General features: G+C 53.6%; 1 protein-coding gene across 1 annotated transcript; it reads left to right on the top strand.

Moving 5' to 3' along the window:
- Positions 1-1,213: 1,213 nt before the first annotated feature.
- Positions 1,214-14,086, top strand: ABCB9 (ATP binding cassette subfamily B member 9). The gene is made up of 11 exons (XM_039724653.1): positions 1,214-2,358; positions 2,694-2,808; positions 3,260-3,390; positions 4,427-4,632; positions 5,027-5,224; positions 6,771-6,899; positions 8,229-8,417; positions 8,947-9,120; positions 10,519-10,678; positions 10,765-10,901; positions 12,289-14,086. The coding sequence occupies exons 1-11, from the start codon at positions 1,746-1,748 to the stop codon at positions 12,625-12,627; spliced, it is 2,391 nt and encodes a 796-aa protein (XP_039580587.1). The 5' UTR covers positions 1,214-1,745; the 3' UTR covers positions 12,628-14,086.
- The last annotated feature ends 6,122 nt before the right edge of the window (positions 14,087-20,208 follow it).

Here is a 20,208-nt window from a genome sequence, read left to right as displayed (position 1 = left end):
TTTGAGCCAACTCCTGTGTTGTATTTTCCCTCTCTACTCCAGAAATGACATAGAACTAATAAAATAATTTTTAAAAATTAAAAACGTGTATATTTGGGGAGATAAAAGACCTAAGGCGGGGAAAATTCCGGGCCTGTGTCGGGGCGGGGTTTACCGGGACAGAGCGGAGCGGGGGGACCGGGGGCCCCCCCGCAACCCCGAATTTTGGGGTCCCCGGTGCCGCTGCTCGCTCGGGCCGTGGGCGGGGCCGGGCGCGCGCCGCAGGAGGGGCGCCGCCGCCGGTAAGAGCCGTCCGCGCGGGCCGGGCCCGGGCTGCTCGGGACGGGGAGCCGCGTGTGCGCGCCCGGCCGGGCTGCGGCGGGCACGGCCCTTCCCGGGTGTCTCCCCGTCCCCGCCTCGGGACGTTCTGCTGCGCGGGGAGGGCGGGACGCGAGTGGGGACATTGGGCTGCTCCAGCTCGGGGGCTGGGGACGCTGCTGCGGGTGGTGAGGAGCTGCGGTGCTGCCTCCTCCTCCTCGTCCGTGGGCCGGATCCGCGCAGCTTTGCAGCGGATGGCAGCAGCGAGCACCCTGGGAAGCGTGTGCCGCTCCTCCCTGGCATCGCTGCTCCGCTTTGCGTCCGTCCCTCCTTCCCCACCCGCCCCGTGCTCCCCCAAACCGCAGCCTCTGCCCTGCCTTCCTCCGCTCTTTAGCTATCTATCCCACTTGCCCGGCCGCCGGGCGGCTCTCCCCAGGGGCGCAGCTTGTCCGGCTCCGGTGGTTTGGTGCCCCTGGTCCCCGCGGTTTGGTTTTGGGGCGCTGCGGTCACCAGGCCGGAGCGTGGCCGGCACATGGCGCCCTTGGTGCGCACTGTGCACCGTCACCAGCGCTGAGCCAGCGCAAATTTCGGGATCGTCGGGCACCTCCCTCTTGCCAGCGCTGGCTGCTCGGGGCATGGCACCGTGAGCGGCTCGCTGGGCTCAGGGCAAGTCGAGCTTTCCGCCCCTTGCCGTGTCCGGTCGGAGCCTGCCCCACCGGGCACAGCGGCGGCAGCACGGGCAGCGTCCGCCCGCCCCGGAGCCTTCCTCTCCCGCGGGAGCAGCCGTGGAATTCCAATCCCTTTTTAATTTCCTCTCGGGATTTTTGTTGTGTCATTGAACTGCGCGCTGGCTGCACAGCTACCCCGAATTAATATCCAAGAGGGCTGGGGACGGTAAGGTGTGGCAAGCTGCGGTTCATGTGGTTTAGTCTTATTTTGATGAGGGGGATCCCTTACAGAGCTGAGCTGCTCCCCTGTCTGCTTTCCAATGGTTATGACTGCTTGGTTTCAGCTTTGTCCTGGGAAAGGTGGGCAGGGACTGTGGGATCATGACTGTCCAAGTTTAACGCCTCCATGCAGGACACATGGCTGCACGGATGTGATGGCAGCACCATAGCCAGATCCCCATCGGGATGTGCAGATTTCTGCTTTGGGATTCAGGATGGGTGGAGGCATCCGGGAGGGAAGTTTGTCTTCCTCTGTGCTGCTCATTTAATGAAACACCATGTGCAGCCGGGGAGGGAGGTGCAGACAGAGGTGTCTGCGGTCAGGATGAGTTGCTGGGGAGCTGGCATGGCTGTCCCCCCATCCTGCTTCCCTTTCCCTGCCTCCTCCCTGGGCTAAATAACCCCGTTCCCCTCTCTCACCCCGCAGCAGAGGCCGACATGAGCACGTCCTTGCTGTGTTAGGGCTGCCCCTCAGCGCGTCGGTGACCCAGCCCGGCGAGGATGCGCGCCTGGAAGGCGGTGGCCAGCACGCTGGCGCTCAGCGGGGCCGATGTGGCGGTCACCACGCTGCTCTACACCCACGGCCAGGGCGGCCGGAATGTCCTGCAGGACCTGCGGCACTTCAACATCTTCAACTCGCTGCTGGACATCTGGGGGGGCTGCCTGTACCGCAGCTGCGTGCTGCTGGGCGCCGCCATCGGCGTGGCCACCAACACGGCCTACGGCCCCCGGCGCCTCAGGGCGTCGCGGACCTTCATCGCCGTCGTCTGCCTCCTCATGGGCATCTACATGATGGTGAAGCTGCTGCTCTACTCGGAGGTGCGGAAGACCATCAGGGACCCCTGGTTCTGGGGGCTCTTTGCCTGGACCTACGTGGCGCTGGCGGCCACCTTCGGGCTGTGGCAGCTGCTGGCCTGTGTCACCTCCTCCCGCGAGGCGCTGGGGCCCAGCTCCGAGTCCCGCGCCGAGGTGGAGGAGAGCTGTGATGGGGGCACCCCGAGGGACAAGAGGGAGGAGGCAGCAGGTCCCACCATCCATAAGCTGCTGTCCTACACCAAGCCGGATGCCTTGTTCCTGGGCATCGCCTCCTTCTTCCTCCTCGTGGCCGCCTTGGGTGAGTGAAGGGACCAGGCAGGCCGTGGTGTGCTCCCATTCCCACCAGGAGGCATGGAGGAGCCTTGGTGGTGGGGCATGGAAGCACCCTAGGATTGTTTTTCTTGGGGGTGCTGGGTGTCACGTGCTGCATGGGGTGGGTGAAAAATGCAACAGGGCAACACCAAATGCAATGGGGGATAAAATACTCTGGAATGCAACGTCCCCATTGTGTGATGGCTGAGTATCTCTGGGGTGGGGATGGGGTTGTCCACAGGCTGTCACAGTTGGGAATACAGATCCTGTGCCAGTTCCATGCAGTGGGGCTGAACCCTTTGTCCTGTGCTTGTCCTGCAGGAGAGACCTTCCTGCCCTACTACACAGGGCTGGCCATCGACGGCATCGTGGTGCAGAAGAGCATGGATCGCTTCTCCACGGCAGTGCTGGTCATGTCACTGCTCGCCATAGGAAGGTAATGCAGGGGCTGGATCTGGCCCTGCCAAGGAGTTTGGGGTTTTCCCACAGGAGCTCGTGGTGATGGTGGGCACAGGCACTCGCTCCACCAATTTACTGCCAGGCCCCAGGGATGTGCTGTGAATTCTCTGCACAGAGAGGCTGTGGCTGGCAGTCACGAGGCCTTTGTGTGACCCTTCGTGTCCATCCGCTGGAGGTGGGGCAGCAGGACTGGACGCAGGGAATGGGTTCCCTGGGGAGTGCTGCTCCAGCAGTGCTGCGTTCCTTCCCAAACCTTGTGACTGCCACGATTAGGACCAGCCACCGCTGCGCTGGTGGCACCCAGAGAGGTGTGGGCTGGTGATAAGTGGTGTCAGCACTGCCCAGGCCCTCGGCCCGGCGTGGGGGTGTTGGTGTTGCTGAGAGGGTTTCGTGTCCATGGCTCTATAACGTTTCTTATCTGCAATTAGCTCATTTGCCGCAGGTATCCGGGGCGGCGTTTTCACGCTCATCTTTGCACGGCTGAACATCCGCCTGCGGAACTGCCTCTTCAGGTCCCTGGTGTCTCAGGAGATGAGTTTTTTTGATGAGAATCGCACAGGTTGGTTCCTCTCTCCCCTGGATTTGCTCTAACCCCTCTATCCCATCCCAGATTTTTTCCCCTTGGCTTGCTCTACTGCCATACAGCGGACTGGGGGCAGCCAGAGGCAGCACCCACGTGCTTGTGGTTAGAAATAGAGACAGAAAGCTCTTCCCTTTCTGTTGCCTTCCACCGTGGGGATGTCCCATTGCCACCCATCAGCCTGGCATCCAGAAATCCCACCCCCAAAACTCCCCATTTCCTTCCTCCCATCAGTGCCTATTGGGCTGCTCTCCAGCTCTGCTCCTGTCCCTGAAACCTCAGATGTGTGAGGCTTGCTGGGTGTGCTTGTTGCTTTCCTGCTTCCAGTTCAGTCCTGTCCCAGTCCCAGGCCGTGTGTGCCACTCTGGTGTAACTTGCACACGTTTAATTTTGTCTCAGTGGTATTTTTAGTTTTGAGGCTGCTGCTGTATTTAGCAGTCACTGCACAGTGCCTTGGTAGCTGAGGGCAGCAGCGATGTTACTGGAAGTGGGATGTGGGTAACCCTGGACTTGCACAAAAGCAGGGAATTCAGCTGGACTCAAACACAGGCCAAGGATTCGGGAGCTCAGTGTGATGTTTGCTGGCTGTAACACTCAGCTCCACCAAAAGGCACCGCCAGAGCTTCACCCCTCAGTAGCTGGACCCATGTCCTCAGGTCCCTGGGGCCAGCTCCAGGCTGTGGACTGTGTGTGGCCTGTGGGCTGCCCTCCAGCACAGGATGCTGCCACAGTCCCCTTTGCTGTCCTGCAGCCACCCCTGGCGACCCAGGGATGCAGCTTGTGCCTTCAGGTGCCACCTCCTGCTCCTCGTGCATGCTGCAGTCCAAGCTGCTCTGTTTTGCTCTGCACCCACAGCGGTGGAGAGCGGCCCGCCTTCCACGCCACCCTTCAGACCCCAGCTGGATGGATGGGGAGCTCCATCAGCCCCTGGCAGGGGATGTGGGACACGGTTAGGCAGTGCCCTGCCGTGGTGACACGTCCCTGCTCTCCTTTCCCTGACCCCTCGTTGCTGCAGGGGACGTCATCTCCCGCCTGACGTCGGACACGACCATCGTGAGCGACCTGGTCTCGCAGAACATCAACATCTTCCTGCGCAACGTGGTGAAGGCCACGGGCGTCATCTTCTTCATGTTCAGCCTCTCCTGGAAGCTCTCCCTGGTCACCTTCATGGGCTTCCCCATCATCATGCTGGTGTCTGATGTCTATGGGAAGTACTACCAGGTAGGCAGGAGCAGCTGGCATTGCCGCAGTGCTGGGCTGCTCTCCCTGTGAAGCATCAGGGAGCTTGTGGGTGGCCTTGGAGCTGATGGGAGTGATGCTGGAGTGTTTTGCTGCCAGCAGTGGGGACAGAAAGGTGACATTAAACCTGTGTGGGCAGACAGGCGTAGCCTGGGCTCTTACCTTGCTTCCTGCTCAGGAGTGGAAGCATCTCAGGTCTGATAGAGAGGTGGCTGGGCTGTGGAATGCCCTGTATGCATCTGCCTGTCCTCATGCCATCTCCCCTCCCCCTTTGGAGTCACCTGGTGGGGTCCCAGAGCCCTGGGTGAGCGGGGAGATGTGCTATGGGCAGCCTGGCACCCGCTGAGCTCCCTCTGCCTCCCCCTGCTCCCTGCAGAAGCTCTCCAAGGATGTGCAGAGCGCTCTGGCCAAGGCCAACAACACGGCTGAGGAGACCATCTCGGCCATGAAGACCGTCCGCAGCTTTGCCAACGAGGAGACGGAGGCCAACGTGTACTGGCAGAAGCTGCAGCAGGTGTACAAGCTCAACAAGCGGGAGGCCATGGCTTACACCTACTACGTCTGGTCCAGTGGGGTAGGTGGATGGCCCTGGGGCTTCCCTGCGTGGGGCTGGGATGGGCAGGGGAGTCTCTCCAGATCCCAAAGCACACGTGGATCTCCTCTGCTCCCAGGGAACTCTGTGGGGTGAGCCCAGCCCTGCTGTCCACTGCCAGTGATCCCCGGGCTCTTGATCATTTGTTATTTTTATCCATCAAAAAATGCATCCCGTTCCGCCCCGAGGCAGCGTTGTGTCATTCCCTGGAGCTGCCTGTTTTCCCCTGCAAATGGGGCAATAATTGCTAAGAGCTCAAGGTCGTGGAGCAGCCCGTGGCTGCGTGGTGCTGCAGTGTGTGCCTGTGCCAGCTCCGCTCCGGGCTCCGGCTGGAACAGCGCGGCGTTGGTTGAGCTTCTGCTCAGGAACAGACATCTTCTGCGTGTGGGTGGTGGCAGGGGGAGGCTGCTGGGCTTTGGCTTTGGGCTTTTTTTCTGCCCCCCTCCCCTCTTGCAAAATGCTTTTTCATCATTTAACACCAGATGGTTTGGGATTTCTCCAGGGCAAAACCCTCACGTGAGGCTGCCCTTGTCTCTGCACGTCGCTGGTGAAGGGTCTGTGAGTTATGGTGCCTTCATGCAGCTGTGAGAGACTTTATGGCTTCCCAAGTCTGGGAACAAAATGGGAGCATCATTAGCATTGTTTCTGGGCTCCCAGGTGGAGCTGGAGCATGAGCTGGGTTGACACTGATCCTGACAAATCTAAGAAGGCAAAAGCCGTCAAAAACCACTCCTACAGGGCTCAAAGAAGACAACGGATATAGCTCAGCCCTGGTAGAATCTTTCTTGGAGGGAACACAGGAGCTTAAGGTCAGACCATGGCAGAGCTATAGAGGAGGCTTTTTTCCCCCTGTATTTTTGTCTGTGTGAATTTACAGCCTCTTCTGGTCCCACAGGGCACCAGGGCATCACTGCTTTTTGGAGCACCTGGGCAGCATGGAACAAAACCAGCTGAATAAAAGGGGCTGGTATTTGTCACATTAGAGCTGATCTGTCTCCTTTCTAGAGTAGGTGGTACCCCCACACTGAGTTCAGGCGACACTGGGGTTATGCTTCAGGGACTTGTACAGGCAAGGAGGATATTCTGCATTAACTCCTGGCTTGGTTTTGTGTTCTAAATTAAAATGTGTCACACTCATATAACAGAAAGTTTATTTTAGTGGTGAGGTGACTGCATGCCTTGGATAATTTGAACATAGATTATTATGCTTGAGGACCTTAGTCCAAGAGAGAAGTTCATGAGATGCTCTGTTATTTCAGATAAATTCTGCCTCCTTGGCTGTTGTCCCTCGGGACTTGTTTTGTTGAAAGATATCTGCCCAGCTCCTTAAATCAGCCCGTGTACTTGAGTTGTTTTTCTCATTTCCATGCTCGCTGCTAGGGCTGTCAGCTGCACTGTCAGGGATCCTCAGCTCAGGGCTCAAAAATAAATGTCAGCACATGAAGTTTGGGCTGTTGTGTGAGTAATGACAAATACACCAAAATATCCATTTGTCCTTGCTGATTCCGGGGTGTTTTCTTGCTTTCAGCTGACCCTGCTGGTGGTCCAGGTCAGCATCCTTTACTACGGTGGGCACCTCGTGATCTCTGGGCAAATGACAAGTGGAAACCTGATATCCTTCATCATTTATGAGTTCGTGCTGGGGGACTGCATGGAGGTGAGGCACTTTTAGCAGGGAATCCCAGACTGGGTTGGGTTGGAAGGGACCTTAAAGACTGTCTCATTCCAGCTCCCTGTCATGGGCAGGGACACCTTCCACACCTTCCCAGGTTGCTCCAAGCCTCATCCAGCCCAGCCTTGGACACTTCCATGGGTGGAGCAGCCACAGCTTCTCTGGGCAACGTGTGCCAGGGCCTCCCCACACTCTGGCTTATCCCTTCATCTCTCCCAGAAGGTCCCAGGGCAGTTGCAGGGATAGATCCAGATTTTCCATGACTCATTTCTTTGGTGCTGTGGTACTACCAGAGGGGGGATTGTCCCCTCTGCTCCCCATTCCTGCTGTGGTCTCACACGATTCATGTTCCTGAAGCAGCTTGTCCCCAAAAGGGCAGCTGCCCACACTCTGGCTTATCCCTTCATCTCTCCCAGAAGGTCCCAGGGCAGTTGCAGGGATAGATTCAGTGCTGACTTTCCATGACTCATTTCTTTGGTGCTGTGGTACTACCAGAGGGGGGATTGTCCCCTCTGCTCCCCATTCCTGCTGTGGTCTCACACGATTCATGTTCCTGAAGCAGCTTGTCCCCAAAAGGGCAGCTGGGACCAGAGGGGTCGGGCTGGCCCTGCTGAAGGGCAGAGCCCTGGCTGCCTGCCAAGCACATTTCCTGGAGTGAAGAATGAAGGGATTACAAAGCTGCCTGTTAAATTTCAGGCTTCATTAAAAACTTAATTATATTTTTTTTTCCTTTCCCTGGAATAGGCTGCAAGCTGCTGCGTTGGCAGCACATTAGCAGGATGGGATTGTGGGTGGGATGGTAGAGCCCACCCAGGGCTGCCTTCCCCTTGCAGAGGCATCAACTTGGCTAATCCAGGCAGGAATGATCCAGTCGAGGTTTCCTCACAGCCAAGTGTGGTTTTGGTGGTGCCTCAGCCTCTGTGCAGGGGCAGAGCAGAGCTAGAGGCAGCCTGCCCGGCTCTCACCATCTGTTCAGATCACTGCAGGCTCTGCTGGGGTTTCCAGGCTGTGGTTTTGGTGTGGATTTAGTTTGGTTTGGGGTTTTTCCCCCCCTCCTGCTGGGAGGGCCAGCTACAGTACAAACTGTTCTGCAGCACTGGGTTTAATATTGCAAAACACCCTTTCCCAGGGCTGTCCGTGTATCCCTTCCATACCCAACAGAGGAGGGAGAGTTTCCTTCCCCTGTGTCTGATGCCTGCAGTCAGTGTCAGGCGATGGCAGACTGGGGAGTGCTTCAGCCATCCCCCTTCTGAGTGGCACTGGCTGATTTCCCCATCCCTCAGGAGGGTCTCACTGCTGCCTCTTCCCTTGCAGTCCATCGGCTCCGTGTACAGCGGCCTCATGCAGGGCGTGGGGGCTGCTGAGAAGGTTTTTGAGTTCATCGACCGCCAGCCCACCATGGTGCACGACGGCTCCCTGGCCCCGGACCACGTGGAGGGGAAGGTGGAGTTCAGGAATGTCACCTTTTCCTACCGCACTCGCTCTGCCACCCAGGTCCTCCAGGTGAGCCCCTGGGCACTCCCAGCACCACTGCTGCTCCATCGTGGCCAGGAGCAAACCCCAGCCCGTGGGGAGTGGCAGCTGCCTGTCAGAGATGTGTAAAGGCAGGCTCAGTGCCTGCTGGGAAACAGATTAAAAGGAGCAGCGGGTGTTTAGGGCCGGCCTTCCTTACAAGGAATGAGATTTATCAATAAAACCCTTGTTCCCTGCTCAGGCATTAAACATGTCAGCGTGGTACAGGGCTTTGTGCCAAGCTGCCTCAGACTGTTTCCGTGGGAGAGGGGCTGGGATCATGGGACAGGGGGAAGCAGCAAAGAGGTCAGTTTGCTTTTTGGAGCTCCTGCTACATCAGCAGGCAAATCTGAAGCAATTTGGAGGCTTTTTGCTTCCTCAGAGCCAGGAGAAATGGCTGATGTGGCACGTCACCAGGGCAGAGGGGCACTTTGGCCAGATTCTGGCTCCTTCTCCTGTGTAGTGCCCAGGATGTTGAGAAAAGCCTGGACCTGAGCATGCTCTCCCATCCATGTTGCAGGACGTGTCCTTCACCCTGCACCCTGGCAAAGTGACAGCGCTGGTGGGTCCTTCAGGGAGTGGGAAGAGCTCCTGTGTCAACATCCTGGAGAACTTCTACCCTCTGCAGGACGGGCAGGTGCTGCTGGATGGGCGTCCCATTAACATGTACGATCACAAGTACCTGCACTCCGTGGTACGAGCGACTGCTACCTGTATTCTGGTTGTGATTGTTCTGCTTAGCCCACTCACCACCTGCAGGGCTCTGAGGGGATGCATGGCACTGCTGCACGCTGCTTTGGATGTGATCTGGCAGCTCCAGAAATGTCCAGAAAGCTGGAGGCTGGAAGTGGTCCAAGAAATTAATTTGGATAATTTGTGGGGGTGGAAGGGAAGGGGATGGAGAGTGGTTTCAAGGGGAAGGGGAAGGCTTACAAAAACAGAACAAAAAACATCTTTTGTTTGGTATTTTTTGGCCAACACAGTAGAAATATGTTTTTGGCTGTTGGATTAATTATCATTTAAATTGGGTTTGGAAAAAGAGTTTTGTATTCCTCCAGCAATTTCTACCTTAAGATCTTAGAGTAATTCTCAGCTAATTGGGAGTTAAACCTCTCAGGATCCTGGCAGCAGCTGGAGCACCAGAAGGGCTGGTGCTTTGCCTAGGAGAGGGGTCCGGGCCCCTCAGCTCTCATCTGTGTGTCAGCACAGATCAGCCTTCATCTCTGCAAGTAACTGCCTCCTTTGTTTGCCCCCAGAGCAAATGGCTCAGCAGTCAGCAGGAAAACCTGAAAACAATTGATCAGAGACAGGCTGGAAAGCCAAAGTCACTGTGACTAATTTACATTCCCTGCCCGTACAGAGCAAAAATCAAAGGCCAGGCAAATCTTTCAGTTTAGAAAGCCTGGTGTGGTGTTAGGGGCATGGGGAGAAGTTAGTTAAAAATGACTGTGTCTCCCTGGGTCTCTCATGCACTATTCTGAGTACTAGTTTGAAAGGTTTGATTTATTCCAATATCAAGGATTTGATAGAGCATCTGAACATGACAGTGAACAGCCACGGCTGTAAGGCAGGACAGGGAGGCTGTTGCTAAGCAATTAAGGAGTTGCAGCAGTTACTTCCCTAACTTGCTCATTTGGGATCAAAAGATGCAAGAGGGCTCATTCATATGGCCCAAGTGTGACTACTGGCCTTGAAAGGAAAATCAGCAAGGGCCTGGGAGAGGGTCTCTCCGGCCTGACTTATCCCAGCAACTGGTTTTCCATTCTGGGAAAAGCAAACAGTGATGGGAATAACAGATCTGGAGCAAAACCACAGCAGGCTTTAGGAGGGGGAACCCATCCCAGATGCCAACATGCCAGCATTGCATTAGGTTTCTTTCCTGCAAAATGGCTTTCAAGCAAAAGATGCAAACTGGGTACCCTGATGTTGGCATCCTCACTGGAAGCTCACCTTGAGGACTTCTCTGTCTTGGTTAATGACATTTCTCTATCTTGATCTCGGTCCTTACTCAGCAGGAACAAATATCAATGGTCAGTGATATCACGCAGCACATCTTCTGCTCCTGACCCCGCTCTCCCTTTGCTTCCTGCAGATCTCCCTGGTGAGCCAGGAGCCCGTGCTGTTTGCCCGCTCCATTGCAGACAATATTTCCTATGGCTTGGCCTCAGCCTCCTTCGAGTCCGTGGTGCAGGCTGCCCAGAAGGCCAACGCCCACAACTTCATCACCGAGCTGCAGGACGGCTACCACACAGGTATGGCACTGCTGGGCCTGGCTCTGCACGTCCTGGCACCTCTTGGTTCTCATTCTGACCCCTTCCTCTCTCCCTTGACCCAACAGAGGCAGGGGAAAAAGGAGCTCAGCTGTCAGGTGGGCAGAAGCAGAGAGTGGCGATTGCCAGGGCCTTGATCCGAGCCCCTCCCATCCTCATCCTGGACGAAGCCACGAGCGCGCTGGATGCAGAGAGCGAGCACGCCGTGAGTGGGGGCCTGGCTGCTGGGGCCAGAGAGGGCTTGGAGGACAGGCTGTAGCCTCAGTTTCCAGCCAGTGGACAAACTTATTCTTGATATGGTGCTAGCAGAGGGTTGAGTAAAGTGCAGTTCCGTAGCAGGAATTTGTAGCCACCAGGAAAGGAATAATTCCATGCTCACAGCAGCCAATGCCTGACAAACCTGATGCTGATTTTTTTTCAGTGTGGAAGGTGTTAATTGTCATACAGAGAGTCCGTGCAGCCTTTGAGAACAGGGGAAGACTGTATAAAATGGTGCTGCAGCAAGGAGAGTAGGAGTGCCTGAGCTCAGATCCCAGCCAAGGTGCTCACAGCAGCCAATGCCTGACAAACCTGATGCTGATTTTTTTTCAGTGTGGAAGGTGTTAATTGTCATACAGAGAGTCTGTGCAGCCTTTTAGAACAGGGTACAGAGGAAGACTGTATAAAATGGTGCTGCAGCAAGGAGAGTAGGAGTGCCTGAGCTCAGATCCCAGCCAAGGCACCAAGGAAGCCACACTTGCAGGAAAAGCCTTGAGCATCCTGTGAACTGGTTTATCTGTCTGGAAGTTTGGCCTCCCTGATGCAATGACATGAGGGAAAGGTTGTTCAAGGTTGGGATTTGAGGATGTGCCTCCAATCCCAGAGGACAAATCCTGCTGGGGCAGCACAAAAGTGCCTGAGCTCAGATCCCAGCCAAGGAAGCCACACTTGCAGGAAAAGCCTTGAGCATCCTGTGAACTGGTTTATCTGTCTGGAAGTTTGGCCTCCCTGATGCAATGCCATGAGGGAAAGGTTGTTCAAGGTTGGGATTTGAGGATGTGCCTCCAATCCCAGAGGACAAATCCTGCTGGGGCAGCACAAGTATCTGACCTTGGAGCAGCTTGCTGCCTCACAGGTCCTCAGTCACGTGTGCGGTACCTGGTGCCAGCCCAGAGTTGGTTTTGGCTACCCAGGGGTGTCAATGTGACATGTGCCTGATGGCCACCTGCCTGCCTTTAGACGTCAGTGCTATTGTCTCTTGACTGGAAAAAACCTCTCTTGCTTTGCCTTGATACACTGAGGAAAGAATTCTGCTTTTCTGAGCAGCTGCAGTCACCAGGTATTCCTGCAGTCTCTGCCAGCACCACGTGGCCTCCAAATTTGTGGCCCAGCTGTAACAAGTCCCCAGCTTGCAGGGTGAGACCTGTGCCCATAGCTCACCTGGCTGGACTGAGATGGTCTTTGGGCTGCAGCCGGGAGCTGGGCTGGACATGTTTGTGCTGGTAGTGCTGCAGGGAGCAGAGAGCACATCCCCTGTCCAGAGGTTTCTGGACAGAGACCACAAAGCTGCTGCTCTCCCAGTGCCCGGGCACTAACGCCTTTTCTCCCCGCAGATTCAGCAGGCGATTTACGGCGACTTGCAGAACCACACGGTGCTTGTCATAGCTCACAGGCTGAGCACTGTGGAGAGGGCACACAACATCATTGTGCTGGACAAGGGCCGCGTGGTGCAGCAGGGCTCGCACAAGGAGCTGATGGAAGAAGGAGGCCTTTATTCCAAGCTGGTGCAGAGACAGATCCTGGGGCTGGAGGGGGGCGGCACGGACAGTGGCCAGCCTGCAGCCCGGGGGGATGCAGCCAAGGCACCTGGAGGGCTGGAGGAGGAGTTCAGGATAGACCATTCCCTGCCGGCCGCGGCACAGGACGATTTCACCAACGCCGCGCCCAAGTGAGGGCGGCCGGCGCTCGGACGCTCCCTGGGATGGAGGTGGCAGCACGGCTGGGATGGAGGTGGCAGCACAGCTGGGATGGAGGTGGCAGCACGGCTGGGATGGAGGTGGCAGAACGGCGCCGCTGGCTCGCCCCACGTCACGCACCCTGCACACCCCAACACACACCATAGAGCTTCCTGCAGGACACCTGCCGGCCGGCAAAACAGGGATTCACTGGAGGGAGCTGGGTCCTTAGTAACTCTCAGCATTTCTACTGGGTTCCTTTTCTTACTACCAGTAACTCCTCTCGACTGGGACTTTTCTCCCATCGATCTGCATGTGTAACTGCTATTAACTGTAATGGATGTTAAATGCATGCGGGGGGGGGAAGGTTGAAAACCCCTCCAGGAATTTCAGGGGGTGGCTTTTGTGGCTGGATAGAAAAATGATGTCTGTAAAGCGAGGTCCTGCTCCCTCTGTCAATCTATGGGGCTAATCCAAAGTTGGCTGAAGCCTGTAGGGAGTTCCCTTTGGCTTTGGTGAAAACTGGATCACTCCCATGGAGCTGAATGCCGGGAGAGTTTTGCGCTGAGTGCCTGCAGGCTCAGGCTCTCAACCATTGCTGCTGAGCTTGTATTACGTAGTATCCATCCTTGCTGGGACAAGCCAGGGGACCGGGAGGCAGATGTTACTCTCTGATTTGCTCTTGGTGCTTGGTGGGTGTTTGTTTTTAAGGATGAAACGTTTTACCATAACAGGGTTAGGTTTCGGGGCTTGGGGTTTTTTTTGTTTCGATTTGTTTGTAGTTTTTTAATGTCATTTGTGTGCACTGTGCAATGTCTGTCTGGCTCCAGCATCCACTGAAAATTGGTCTGTTATTTCAGAATTTTTTTTAACTCACAACCCCGGTGCTGGTGTGAAAAAAAAACACTACTAAAGACAGGCAAAAAACACTAAAAGACAGCACTTTATAAATCCCACCAAAGCTTTGTTCAGCTTCAGGCCATGCTAGCGACTTCACTGCATGGGAAATCCGTTCCGTCACGTTCCTTGAAGTCCAGCTTCAGCTGCCTGAACTTTATAATGTATTTCTTTGAATATAATTTATTTTAGTATGAGGGGTAGAAAGAAATGTGTTGCTCCTAGCCCTTTGGGGTAATGGCTCTGGCTTAGTAGTGTTATCCTGCTATAGATTGGTGAAAAATCCTATGCAGGCAGGCAAGTGCTGTTTTAAAAATAGCATTTCTAGGGGAACACTGACTTCAGACTCTGCATAGTTAAGAAATTCTCTCAAGCACTTTAGCTCTCATGTTTTCTGATACTTGAATGCTGCTGCATTTTCCTTTCCAGCAGGTTTGCATTTTTGTTATTGGCAATGTTTTGTTTTCGGTTAGTGATGTTTTACAAACTCTAAATTTAGTGTCCTTGAGGAGGGATGCTCAAAAAAAAATAAAATACTACCTCTGCCACTCAACGTCAAGCTGCTCTGGTTGGGAGTGTTTTTTGCTTTCTGGGTTTTCAAGGTAACGTTCATCTGACACCACAGCTGAATGCAGCTGCTCCTGCACACGTGTTCTGGGGAATGACAGGAGGAACCCACAGAGAAGGAGGTATGTAAAACACTTCACATCTGATGATGGCTGTGAGCCCAGCAGTCTGGAGAACTCATTTCCACCCCGGATCCCGTTGGGTGTCAGTCTCCCAGGGAAGGACAGGTAGTCTAACCTGTTCCCAAAGCTTGGTGCTTCCTGACTGGAATCTCTTCAGCTGCTGGCTTTTGTGATATGATAACAATCTGTGCCTCAGAAGAAGATCTGTTTTTGTTTTCCCTCCCTCCACTTAGGGAACTTGTGTGGTGCTCTGAGCTCCTCAATCATCCTTCAGTAAATGGCCAGGAGTTCCTGCTTGATGAAAATTTGCTCTGTGGGTATGAGGAGGTTGGGGGTTCCACCCAGTGCTGACAGGCAAGTGATTAATTCTGCATTTTTATCAGTACCTGGGAGCAGAATGTGGCCACCACTTCATGGAAGTGGAGTTGATTTCTGCTTAATTAAAAAACTGGGGAAAACCCAAATTGGGTTACCTGGGGGAAGCCAACTCACCCTGCAAAGTACTGGTAGGACAATGATCATTAGTACATGAGATGCCAGGAAAGAGAATTTGATTGTGTCCCTCCCAGGCGTGACTGCAAAAAGGGAACTGGAGGATGCAATCAGATTAGTTTTATTGCAAAAAAAACTACACTGAATTATAGGAAGGGAACCCTGTTTCCCAAGGCTGCTGTGATGACAATCCCAGCATTGTATTCCCAGGTTGGGTCCAAACAGCTTCAACTGAAATGGCACTCTGGAAACAGCAGATTGTCTCTGCTGGTGGCACCAGTCCAAGCTGATAACAGGGCCTGACTTTGTTCATTGCCACAGGTGCTGAATTCTCTCTTCTGCATCCAGATAACTCAAGGCTACTTTTCCCCTGAGCCTCTCATCCTGTGGCTTGAACGGGCCCTTTTATTGTGCTGTTGGCATGTGACAAGTGACACTGCTTGTGTGCTAAAGCTGTGAGGGTTTTCTATGCCCTGGAAGATGGGTGGGAGCTCCACACAGCACCAGGGATCCAGCAGAATTAATCTAATGCAGATCTTTTTGCCTGCACAAACCCTGGGACTGTATAGAAAATCCTGCCTTTCTAAATCACTCTAAACTACAGCTTCTTTTTGAAGTGAAAATCAGAGTCAGCCGTGCCCATTAGGCAGCCTGAGCCTGGCAGCAGAGCTGTGCTTCACCCAGAGCAGCAGTGGGAACTGCTCCAGTGCTGGAACACGAGCTGCTTCCTGGAGCTGCCCAGTCCCTGGGGCCTGGCTGCCTGTGGGCAGTCTGTGTTTCAGGCTGTTCTCCTGGAAACAAGGCCACTGTTCCCTCTGAAACCCTGAACTGTAGAATGTTGTGGCTGTGGCTTTGCCCAAAGTTGGGAACATGAACAAAATCAGCTTAAGAACTTCTCAGCCAGAGTGACAGAGATAAAAAGTTCTTTTTCTTCAAAGGCAAAAGTCCTCTCGGGGAACTTGGAGGGGTTCATCTGAAACCTTAACCTGGGGGCACTGAAGACTGTCCTGGCAGAACTGTAAGCAATTAGGCATTTGAAAGCACAACTGATTGCAAATTGACTGTATATCCCATGGCAGGTTGTTTGCCTCACTATTAATAAGCTCTAACCATTTCCTGTAATAGGTAAAACCACAGCTTTATTTGATTTAAACAACAGTGAGCCCCATCCAAGGTGAAATTTGAGAGTGGATCCTACAGTCCCAGGGCTTCCCCAGGGACAGGGATTTACCCTGTACCCTTTGTACCAGGGTCTGTGGCTGACCGGCCCAGTAAATGAGCACACAGTGATGGAAAAAACACAGCTGTGTTTATTCCAACAACTTGTCCCCTGCCACACCAACCTCTGCCTCAATAACCAAGTGTGTGTTTCAGTGGCTGCACTTTCTAGGCCTTCAGCAGGTCTGGAAGTGCCACAAGCAAACAGAAAGTGCTTCTAGCTTGGGTTCAGAGATGTGGTTTAGTCTGGGGAGGAAAAATTAAATCTGTCTCTTCTATTCCAGCTTCACTGTGAGCTCAGGGCAAAGAAAATAAGTGCAGGTAAATAAACCTGCTGCTCTTCTGACACCTGCAGCTCCCTGAAAGGAAGGAGCACCTTGCAAACACCTCATTCCTGCTCTCTCTCAGACAGCATGGCACTGATCTCTCAAAGAGAAGGGCTGTTTCTCTGCCAGGATGCTGGATATGCAGGTCATTTCCATGTGCGAAGGAATCTGGGTTGTGAAAACTAAACAGAAGTATGGGCTGTGCTTAATATACAGAAGGAAGTTAAATTACAAATAAGCCCCAAAACTTATCTGCACATTGAGCAACCAGACTAATAGGGGTTAATGTACACCAGAGATGAGATTTGCAAATTCAATGTGTACATAACCAACCAGTTTGTCCAGGAAAAGAAAATAAGATGTGAAGGTGACTTGCAAAATATGTCTAAATCTAATAAATATGCATGAGGGCAGTGCTACTGACCGTAAAAGGATATGAGGTACCAGGAGGAAATTCAAGATCAAGTTTAAATAGAAAAAAAATACCTAACATCTTATTTAAACTAGTCTGGATGCCATTTCTCCCCAAGATTGGAGCCTGACTTCTTATTCACCATGACATGGTTTCCCCTGTAATCTTCACAATTTTTTTATTCCATTTCTCCTGTAATAAGAAATCCTGACTTCTGTACTTTGCCTCCTTACAGTTCTAATGTACTTGAATGCTGTCACCCTTCAAAAGGATTTCAGCAAAGGCAAATAGCAACCAAGCCTGGGGAGATGATAAATCCCAGCCTGCAGCACTGCAATATTTGATAAACCCTGTAGCCCAAAATCATGGCTTATCTGCAATCCTTCATATCCTGTCCCAGTGATGTGCTGTCACAAAACCTTTATCTTCCATGAAGACTGCAGAATGGGAAGGCACCATCCTACCTGTCCAAATGGAAAATAAAATAAAAACAAAAGCAGTTGACTTCTATCTTGTGTCTCAGCCTCAGCTGCTTTTCTAGAAAATTGGAGAGCTCAATTACATGCAGGTGCTGACCGAAGTACTCAAAAACAACCCAGATGTTTAATGCAGACCCCTCTCCACCATCACCAGAACCCAAATTACCCACCCAGGGAGAAACAGTATTTTCAATGTATGTTGTACTTGAGCACAAATGAGTTATGTTCTCACCTGTGACTGAGCAGTTCTTACTCTTTCAGCAAAAGGCACCATGGTTGAGGGAATCCGAGAGCTCCACTCAAGATCACACAGTGAGGCAGTGGTAAAACTAGATCTACAACATGAAGCTGAGTCAGACTCTTCTGAACCACACTCCCCCCAAACCATTTATTTAGTTATGGTATGAAGTTCAAATTACCAATGTTCTTGGGAAGAAAGGGCTTCTCCTAATCCCTCAGCTAATTCCTCTGTTTGCATGTGTGCATATCTGTACGTGTGTTTGCATGTGCAGATTTACAGCAGGTTTAACCCGTGGCTGGAACCCTGTTTGATGGGCTTGTGCAAATACAGGCTGTGTGGAATGGTGTTGGCAGGGCGACTATCTGCTGGTTTTAAAGAGCAAGGCAGGGCTGTGGTGACTGTGCAAAGCCCTGGCAGTGCCCAGGGCACGGCTGCTGACTCACCTGGCACACAGCACATACCTGCAGCAGGCAGGTGTGCTGGGGTGGTGAGAGCTGTGATGCTGGGACATTCCTGTATCACTGAGCGCCTTCTCCCCACCCTGGGCTCAGCTTCCTGCTGCGCAAACATCGCGCCCTCGCCTCCCTCTGAGCGAGCCCTTGGGCCTGCAGCAGGCTGCCAAAAGGGCTGGAAGGCTTCCTCCAGCAGGGTCACCTTGCTGGTCGTTATTGCCTGTGGGTAATAACGACAAAGAGGGCTTTTGGGAAGGTGGGAGGTGTGGGGAGCCGAGTTTAGTTGTAGGACAAAAGAACAAGCATAAAGCTGTCACGTCATCACAGTGTCCTGCCAGGAACTGCTGGGTCACTTCCTGAGTGTGACTGCAACTTCATTGCATCAGAATTGTATTCGGTCACTGTATGGATTTTTAATTTTTTTTCTTCCCAGTTAGATCAAAAATATCAGCTCCAAAGGACGAGGAGCACGTGGCCATTCCCTCCCCTGCTCCCTTGGCTCTTGGCTCCTTTTGGCTCTCTCTCCAGAGTTACACACACGGAAATAATACACACACCCACACCCACGTAGGGACAAAAGCAGGCCAGGAAGGTGCTGCATGCCAAGTGATGCATATAACTTAGGCTCTTTTAACACAATTAATTGTTTCCAGGCATAATTGTCTTTATCAGCTCTGCTAACAGCAGCAGTAATTGGGAAGCTGCTGCTCCTAAGGGTTACCACACACTGCCTACTCCAGTGCTGGTGACATGACTGATAAAAATCAGAAGAACAAAATATATGGTGGTTTAATTGACGCAGTTTTTACTACATTGCATTTCAAAAGTATTTAAATTTACCATGAAACACATCTTTAGCAGATTATTTATTGATCTTCACTGTTGAAGAAGAAAGGGTTTAAGATGGATGAAATGGCCTAGCACCAAAGCTTGGCCAGATATGACTTTTAGCTATTTTTAACTTAAATAAGTATTCAGCCTAGGCTTGAGAACAATAATGCAATCACTCTTTTGAGATTTACTCCAGCCAAGCCCCAAACTGGGTAAGGAAATGCGAGTTAAATCTAACTGATTTTCCTTCCAAATTTACAGCTGTGGAGTTTTAAACAAAGGAGGCCACGAGTGGCTATGGCACTTCAGGCAGGAGCTGGGTGCTGGAGGGGCTGGGAAGGCTCTCTGGGAGCCCAACTCCGTCCAGAAGGACACAGGGGACAGCCTGAGCCATCCCAGGCACCTGCCCCACCTCTGAGTGTCCCAAAGCCACAACTCCGGGGCCACACCTGAGCCCATTTCTGGGGCCTCCCTTCAGGAGGAATTGAGAAGCATGTCCGGGGAAGGGAATGGAGCTGGGGATGGGCCTGGAGCGCTCCGTCCAGAAGGACACAGGGGACCTGCCCCACCTCCGAGTGTCCCAAAGCCACAACTCCGGGGCCACACCTGAGCCCATTTCTGGGGCCTCCCTTCAGGAGGAATTGAGAAGCATGTCCGGGGAAGGGAATGGAGCTGGGGATGGGCCTGGAGCACCAGGAGAGGCTGAGGGAGCTGGGAAAGGGACTCAGCCTGGAGAGGGAACAGCCTCAGGCTGGGCCAGGGGAGGCTCAGGCTGGACACCAGGAGGAATTTGTTAACTGGAAGGGTGATAAAACTTCAGAAAGGGCTGCCCATGAGTCCCCATTGCTGGAGGTGTGTAAGGAACTACTGGATGCAGCACTCATTGCTGTGGTGTGATGGAGAAGGTGGTGATCGGTCACAAGCTGGACTTGATGATCTCAGAGGTCTTTTCCAACCTCAATGACCAATCCCTCGGGACTCCAAGGGCGCCGAGCGCCTCATGTGAGCACAGCACACAAAGATTGCTCTGTGCCAGGCTCTGTCCTGCGCTCTGCCCATGGAGAGGCTTCAGCCATACACCCTCGAGGGGCTTTACCCCCTCACAGGGCCTCCCTCCATGGACCCCTCACAGGGGCTTTACCCCCTCACAGGGCCTCCCTCCATGGACCCCTCAGAGGAGCTTCACCCCCTCACAGGGGCTCCCTCATGGACCCCTCCCTCACAGGGGCTTCACCCCCTCACAGGGGCTCCCTCATTGACCCCTCACAGGGGCTTCACCCCCTCACAGGGACTCCCTCATTGACCCCTCACAGGGACTCCCTCATGGACCCCTCACAGGGGCTTCACCCCCTCACAGGGACTCCCTCATTGACCCCTCACAGGGACTCCCTCATGGACCCCACACAGGGGCTTCACCCCCTCACAGGGACTCCCTCATGGACCCCTCACAGGGGTTCCCTCATGGACCCTTCACAGGGGCTTCACCCCCTCACAGGGGCCTCACCCCCTCACAGGGGCTCCCTCATGGACCCCTCACAGGG

The sequence above is a fragment of the Passer montanus genome, unplaced genomic scaffold, assembly GCF_014805655.1.
Source record: "Passer montanus isolate IOZ18808 unplaced genomic scaffold, ASM1480565v1 scaffold53, whole genome shotgun sequence".
NCBI classification, from domain to species: domain Eukaryota; kingdom Metazoa; phylum Chordata; class Aves; order Passeriformes; family Passeridae; genus Passer; species Passer montanus.
Note: the sequence above shows the minus strand (reverse complement) of the source record. Positions and strands in the feature narration are given on the sequence as shown.